Source organism: Mus pahari, chromosome 12 (genome assembly GCF_900095145.1).
Source record: "Mus pahari chromosome 12, PAHARI_EIJ_v1.1, whole genome shotgun sequence".
Lineage (NCBI taxonomy): Eukaryota > Metazoa > Chordata > Mammalia > Rodentia > Muridae > Mus > Mus pahari.
Window position 1 is genome coordinate 39,258,725 of NC_034601.1, and position 8,176 is coordinate 39,266,900.

The 8,176-nt window shown below is 46.5% G+C and overlaps 1 protein-coding gene across 1 annotated transcript in view; it reads right to left on the bottom strand.

Annotated features, from left to right (window-relative positions):
• The window catches only part of Boc (BOC cell adhesion associated, oncogene regulated), a 37,437-nt gene extending 31,667 nt beyond the window's left edge, over positions 1–5,770 (bottom strand). Inside the window, 2 exon segments of the mRNA XM_021209120.2 lie at positions 4,723–5,001; positions 5,669–5,770. Of these exon segments, the coding sequence (XP_021064779.1) occupies positions 4,723–5,001; positions 5,669–5,750 (361 nt within the window). The 5' untranslated portion in view covers positions 5,751–5,770.
• Between the last annotated feature and the right edge of the window lie 2,406 nt (positions 5,771–8,176).

The following is an 8,176-nucleotide window of genomic DNA, read 5'->3' on the forward strand; positions in this document are numbered from 1 at the left end:
TCTCTCTCTCTCTCTCTCTCTCTCTCTCTCTCTCTCTCTCTCTATTGGTTTTACGAGACAGGGTTTCTCTGTGTAGCCCTGGCTGTCCTGAAACTCACTTTGTAGACCAGGCTGGCTTTGAACTCAGAAATCCACCTCCCTCTGCCTCCCGAGTGCTGGGATTAAAGGCGTGCGCCACCATGCCCGGCTACTTTCAATCTTTCTCACAGGCATTAGAACTTACTTCTTGAGGATTTTGGCTTACACCTAAAGACCAGCTAAGCTATCCAGCCTCCGGGACTGAACAACAACTACTAGACTCTTGGACCTTCCCTTCAGAGCCATTGTGACTACCTATAGTGCAGTGCTGAGACTCTCACAGGTGAAATCGAGGGCCAGGAAGAAGTCTGGAGCTCCCTAGCTGTCTGCTGTTGATTCTGGAGCAGAGTGCGACTTATTGGTTGAGCCATGCAGTAAAATGTTTATGGAAAGAGGAAGGAAGGAAGGAAGGAGGGAGGGAAGAAAGGAAGGAAGGAAGGAAGGAAGGAAGGAAGGAAGGAAGGAAGGAAGGAAGGAAGGAAGGAGTCAAAGGCATTTTAAATATTAAGTATAAGGCTGACCAGGAGATCTGAAGTATGGCTTTAGTGGTAGGAGAACATTACTAAAAAGCAAGGTTAGGTTAAACCACTGGTTCTCAACCCCCCTGATGCTTCAACCCTTTAATGTAGTTCATCATGTTGCGGTGACTCCCAACTATAAAAACTGATTTTTGTTGCTTCTGCGTAACTGTAACTTTGCTAGTTATGAATCATAATGAAATATCTGTTTTCTGATGGCCTTAAGATGACCCCCGTGAAAGGGTTATTTGACCCACAAGGGGTTGTGACCCTCAGGCTGAAAACTGTTGAGCCAAACAAGGAAGAAAATTCTCACGGGGCACAGTAAAAGTAAATGGTTCCCACCCACACATCAGGGCAGGTGGGGAAGACATGGGTGAAACTCTTGGAGGAATCCTGGACTTCCAGCTCAGTTTTTACCAAAATCTAGAAGCTGATGCTACCTGGTCGGCATGAAGTCTACCCACCAGCTTCAACACAGGAGAACCAGAGGCCTGGGCCAGGAGAGTTCTCTAGGGGCCTCCCTAGCCTTGAATCCTCGAGCCAGATCCTTGATTCTCCCCTATAAGGCTCTCAGCGGTCTCTAGAAGGAAGCCATGATGAGGCGTGTTGCCAAATAGGCCACACAGCATTGCTTTGTGCGAAGATGGAAGATGAACGTATGTAGGAAGGCCAGCAAAGGAAGCCTTAAACACACTCTCCTGCCTTGCCTGCCTCGAAATGCAGAGGGTGCCGTTGGCAATCTCATCTCTAGAGACCAGACTCCTTGTACACCAGCCAATCAACAAAACACAGGTCCATTATGCTCAGGAATGTGCTCTAAGAAACTTAATCTAACTGCTGAGTCTGGGCCAGACCTTCCAGTGGCATTAACCCAAAGATAGCACGCCCGCCCTTCTCTGTCCTCCACCAGCCTTCCTGGCAACCCAAGTCTCCCTCCTTCAATCCTGGGAGGCTGCAGCTCCACCCCTCCCCCCACACCCTCCTCAGCAGGACACCCACCCCACCTACTCACCCCATTTCCCCAAGTTCTCCTTCTTTCTAGTCAGAATCAAACATTTCACCTTGGATTCTCGGCTGATTGACAAGTTCTTGGCTTTCCAATGAGACCAGCTCACCTCCAGCACACGCCCTTCTCTGCCAACCACACACCCCTCAAGCACAGAGAACACAGGAGCCAAGAATTCTTTTTTAAAAAAAATAAAGATGGTAAATTGAATCTCCTCACACACAGGTCTAATTTGAATCAGAGAGGTCCAAACTAAACCACTTCTTCAGCAACTCGCCTTTCTCCAAACACTAAAAGGTTCGGGCTGGCTCCTCATTAGGCTGGACAGACAATTAGGGAGCATCTTCAGAGACTGCAGACACACGCCGATCGTTTGCAGATAGAATTTCTCTTCTAGAGGCTCCTTTAAGGCACAAATGTTGAAAGGTACATCTTATTTGGAATAATGAACTGGGAAAGAATGAATTGCCCAGCGACAGGAAATACTTCAGTACATTGTGAAAGAATGCTACTGTAGGGGGGAAAATAAGTAAGCTAGCTAAGGAGACAATGGGGTGTGTGAGAGTGATAGTTACATGATACTATACGTTAAATGCATATGCCCTTAGGATCCAGGCACTTTGTGCTTTACTGTTTGCATTTTATACTCATCGAAGCAGAGAGGTGAACTATCACATGGTCAAAGGAAAATGTGTGTCATATAGAGCCAAACAGGAAAGATAAGACTAGAAACTGTATTATTTGCTCAAATTAGAACAACTGTTAATACAATTCTTTAAATCCATTTTTCCTCCTGGCTATTTAGTTCCCAACAGCAACGACTCTATGGCTAATTATTATTAACTGCATAGGCCATAAGTTATGGCTTGTTCCCCAATTGGCTTATAAATTATTTAACCCATTTAAATTATTCTCTGTGTACAGTTTGGTTAGTTCTCTCTCCTTCAGTCCTGGCTGGCTTCTTCCTTCACATCTCCTCTGTGTCTCTCTGAGTTCATCTACCTGCTGGTTTAAGTCTGTCTCCTCAGACTGACGTCTCCAATCTCTCCCTGCAGCTCTTTTCATTCTCTCGAGATTTCCCAGAATCCTCTCTTCTCCTGCCTCCACCCCACCTCCTATTTCCTGTCTCAGCTCATTGGCCATCCGCTTTTTTATTGACAGGTGGTGCTTATAAGAGATTCTCTCTACATTCAACAACATAAATATATGGGTATGGATAAGACCTGGAAGAGAATATGCCACAGTGACAAGCAAGGTTGTGTGAAGATGGCAGACTTAGGGGTCATGTTGCATTTTACGTATTCCAAACTCCCTATCATGCAATTATAACTACAACATTGGTAACAGGATGTAGGGAATGTCTGATGCCAAGAAGTATGGTCCTGATTCGGCCACTCTTGACCAGATGCAATGACTCCTACCTATCTCTACCGTCTTCCTCTAAGCCTTCCAACACTCCCCGACTATCTCTCCAAGCACAGCCTGAGGAGAGTGCCTGGTTAGACTTTGCCCAGCACTTATCCTGCTCCTAGAGACCTGACGCTCAGAGTGAATGGCACACTTTCTGCTGAGAAGGAGAGTAGCTCCGTGAGGAGTTGGGAGAGCTTTGTCTCAAGGTCAAGCTCAGGGAGAGAGACACCCTTTGCCTGTGCCCTGTAGAAAGGGGTAGAACTTGGTATTCCCTAAGAAATCAGGAGCACCACCAGTGTAGTCCTCCTACACTCGCCCACACAGATGTTCTCTTAGGGGTCTGGAGCCAGGGTGGAGCCTTTCGGCCTTGCTCTTCTGCTCCCCAGTTCCTTGAAGCTCTCTTTCTGGGGCTCACAACTCATGTAGCTCAGTGATCTCAGCCAACTTCAATAGACCCAGGTTGCAAAAGGTTTCTCCCTTGGCTCTATGGTGTGGGGGAGCTCATTTCCTAGAACCACATCACCCATCAGCCCAGTGGTGATCGAGACACGGAAGCCCGAAGCAAGCTTATCAAGGTCAAGTGGACACTATGAAGTTATGAGAAAATAAGCCCTAGCAATCTCAAAGTTTATATCCAAATGCATAAAGTCTTGACAAGTTTCCCTGTGTCCTACATACATTACATGTGGGAAAGGCCAAGATGGAAGCAACTCTTTGATTCCCGGCTATAAGCTAAACATACATGAATGAGTATTGAGGCTGGGGAAAATATGGGATCAGTAATTGTCACGAAGGACTTATGAACAAAGGACTAGAAATCAGATAATAAACACCCTAGGTGAGGCTTCTCATCTGGCTGTGACCATCAAGACACTTGAACCTCACTTTATTTCTTATCGGATCCTCATAACACATACTTAAATTGTTTATACAAATTATATCCCACTTAAGACTGTGTGGCAAGAAGCACAAGGAAACTGAGTCAATCAGAATTATCTTTGTGTATGTGGAGTGGGTGGGAGGGAAGGTGTAGGCCACTTAGCTTTTGGCTTCCATACTGGCCTGACGTTGTATGTTTTTTTACCATAATAATCCCAGAAAATAAGAGATGAGAAAACATGAATTCAACATCACAAGCCTACAAACAATGACGTCAATCTCTCTCTCTCTCTCTCTCTCTCTCTCTCTCTCTCTCTCNCNCNCNCNCACACACACACACACACACATACACACACACCACACCATACCACAACACACAAATTATAATGAAAAATTAAATAACTTCTATTCCAGGCATTAGGAATATGTTGAGGCCAAGTTTGGAGTGCACAGGCTCTCTCCATAGCCTTGCTTTTAAAACCCTGACTGAAATCACTCTGACGATGAGGGAAGAGATAAAGGGTGCCCAGGAAGCAGGTGTCATATCTTACGAAAACAACTGACCAAGTAGAGAGGTGATGCCAGTTCTGGGCCCCCAGAACAGTTCACTCCCTGTAGATGTTCCACATATCACCCTATTCTGAGAACTTCTCCAGGACATCACAACCCCCAAGAGTGCTGAGCAGCCACCATGTTACCCTGAAAAATGTCAGCAGCTGGGGCCCCTTTAATGCTATGACTAACAGCATAGGGTAGGGATAGGAGAAAAGAGAGAGAGTGGGAAAAGGTGAGATCACACCACACAGAGTGGCAAAGAAGTACACTCACTGGCTAGTGTCACCGTGGCTGGCACACTGGCCACAGCTCCCGCAGGCATCCGAGCCACACACTGGTACCGTCCCACAGTGTGGTTGTTGAGGGCAGCAATAACAAGGGTCCCACGGGTGATGAAGACACCCAGAACATCATCAGAGCCATTTAGCTCCTTCCCGTTGAAGCGCCAAGTCACGTTCACCCATGGTGGCTCCACCACACAGCCCAGGATCACAGTTCCTCCCAGCTTCTGGACAGTGGACGTGGGCTGGACGGTGACCTGAGGAACCTCATCTGGAAAAGGAACATCAATGCAGCAATGAGCTGAGGCCCCCAAGAAACTGCCATCACCACCACCGCCCCGCCGCCGCCACTGCCCGCCACCGCCGCTGCCCGCTTCCGCCGCCCGCCACTGCCCAGCCCAGGTGGCCATCCAGAATTCAGCACCCAGGTGAGCCACTCCTTCCCCAGTAACCTAACTACCTGTGCCCATTCCCCACCCCACCTGTTTCCAGAAAATCGCCTTGCTACGTAAGTGCTCCAGCTCTGGAGTTGGACAGACCTGGACTGAATCTAGTGCCGCTGCCTCTTAATTATGTAATTCTGGCCTTTCTGTAATCTGAGGCTAGTAAGGCCTGACTCAAAGCATTCTTGTAACGCTGACAGAGTAAGCAAGTGGCTTTGCTCATACAATAAACTCCTACTACAGGCAGGTGTTTTTAATACTACTCCTCTTCTACTAGTGTATATTTGACATTACTAAAGTACAAAACTATAACCAATGTGGTATTGTCCTGATCATTTTTCATCTGGGGTACTTGGGTGTGGTACAGCCTAAAGGTCAGTAGAAATGTCGTACTCCTAAGAACTCTAAGATGCTTCATGCTTCCATCTGACATTAGGACAAAGAGCTCTTCTGCGGGGCGGTGGGGAAGGCTGAGGATGGAAGGAAAACACTCACTCAAATCAGGAAGGCAGCCTGCTGTGGCCACGAAAATCCAAAGCAGTGTAAGCATAGGCCGCTCTCCTTGGCACATCGTCATCTTCCCACGAGGTACAGCGTGTCACAGAGGGTTCCGAGCCAAAGTCCCATAAGCCACGTGTGACACAAGTAGGGATACCACCGTCCCCTGAAATCCTGTTGTGAGAGAAATCAGGAGAATGGCCATGGTGAGAATGTCTGACATCCCTCAACCTCACTCCATTACACTTGCAGAAAGCATTCAAAGTGGCTATGTTGCTGGAGGACCAAAGCGGGGTGCAGTGGGGCTCTTCAGGACATAGCCTCATCAGAAGGAAGCGTCTTATCAGGGTTCCTCCTGCATCAGGAGACAATTTCATCATGGTAACAATGCTAGAGCCTTGTCTAGGGACTGACAGTGAGGATAGGGGAGCCCAAGGTATGGCGGGGCTGAGAACTATGGAAAGGCCACACAGGAGCAATGAGTATCTATGTTGGTGAGTGTGAACATGAGGAACAGACAAAACCATCCTTCTCATTCACGGTCAGAAGTTGCGTATCCATGGCTATGTGGCATTCCACGTTGTAGTGTAGAACATTGTTGGAGAACAATGTTGTAAGATGTAAACTGAGTTCCTCTTTGGGGGATGTTCCTCCTTAATGAATCCTAGCATCGCAATGATTCCTGAAAGCTTTATGTCTCCCACACTCCCCCAAACCTCACCTATGTCTGTAGGAGTTTTTATTCTCAAAATAAACCTGCCTTTGTAAGCTTGTCAACAGTGTCTCTTGGCTCCAGCACAAACACAGAGGGGTACTGTGTCAGCCAGGACTGTGTAGAGCTTCGTGTCAGTAATGGCCTTCCAGATTCCACTTCTCTATGCTGCTGGGGTTGGAATTCCCATGTTTCCACCTCCATGATTCACAGGGATGCATCTTTGTCCAGGACAATAGTCCCCTTACAATCTGACCGCACTGCCTTTCCAACTGTCTAATACACTATCAGCTACCCTTTAATATCTGCCCCAAACCTTCCATTCTCCTTTTCCACAGTTATTCCTATAGCATGTTCTTTAAGAGATTCTTCAAAACCACATGTCCCAATACACTCTTCTGATACTGCCCAAACCAAGGCAGCATTCTTTGCTTTCAGCAGATGGATTTGTAGCATTACCAAATAAGGAAGATGGATCAACACCTTTATCAAACAAAGACATCACCATGATGTCCAGGAACAAGCAGGCAATGTTTCAGTGATCAGACAGTGGTGGAACACCACCACCATTGTGTGTGTGTGTGTGTGTGTGTGTGTGTGTGTGTGTGTGTGGCAATTTTTGTGAATATATGAAGTAGAGTTGTAGCATTTATTTACTTATTATTTGCATAGCCACTTTGGGGTACAGGCACACATGCAAGTAGAGGCTAGAATTCCTCAATCTCTCTCTACTTAATTTTCTTTCAGACAAGGTCTCTTACACACCTTGAATCCCAGCACTTGGTAGGCAAAGGCAGGTGGATCTCTGAGTTTGACCTACAGAGGTAGTTCCAGAACAGCCAGGGCTGCACAGAGAAACCCTAACCCCCACTCCCCACCCCACCCCACCCCTCAAAATCCTCCCTAGAGCTCACCACTAGGGTAAAGCCACCAGCAGCAAGCCCTGAGGATCCTCCTGTTTCTGCTTCCCCAGCACTGGGTGGGAGAAGGCACGCACTGCTGTGCCAAATTCCTGTGTGGCTTCTGGGGATTTGAACGCAGGTCTTCATGCTTGTATAGACCTGACTGGACACCCTGCTCCCCGCACCTTTCCCCATGACTTCAATGAAAGGGTTGAACGCATATTTAAGCATAAGCATTAGAATATTAATATTATTAGAATAATAATAATAGAAGTAATATTAGACAGTAATATTAAACAGTAAAATCAGAAGATTGCTGTTTGGAGAAAAAAATCATTACTCACTTAACACATGAGTATGGGCCTCTTTTCAACAGTCATTTATACATTTTTTTGTGGCTTCAGATGTCACACTGTTCAAATCCTTCCTTCCTTCTTTCCTTCCTTCCTTCCTTCCTTCCTTCCTTCCTTCCTTCCTTCCTTCCTTCCTCCTCTGTGTTCTGTTTTGTTTTAAGAAAAGTTTTCGCTATTAAGTAGCCAGATGTCCGGAGACTTGCTATGTAGACCAGGCTAGCCTAAAACTCACAGAGATCCACATGCCCCTGCCTCTCAAGTGCTACAATTAACATGTGTCACTACACCCAGCCAAAGAGTTTCTAAGAAACTTCTTTTTAGTCCTTTAGTGATAAGATTATAGGGTAGTTTCTGAGGCTGATATTACTACAGGTCAGGTCACCAAGATAGGAGGAACCCTAACGACAGTAGGTCACCAGGGAGTTAAGATATCTATATAGTTTTTCCTTGAGTGTATTTTGCGGTTTGAGTGTACATGCATGCATATGCATACATGAATGCATTCTGTCTCCCCCTGTCTCTCTGTCTCTCTCTGTGT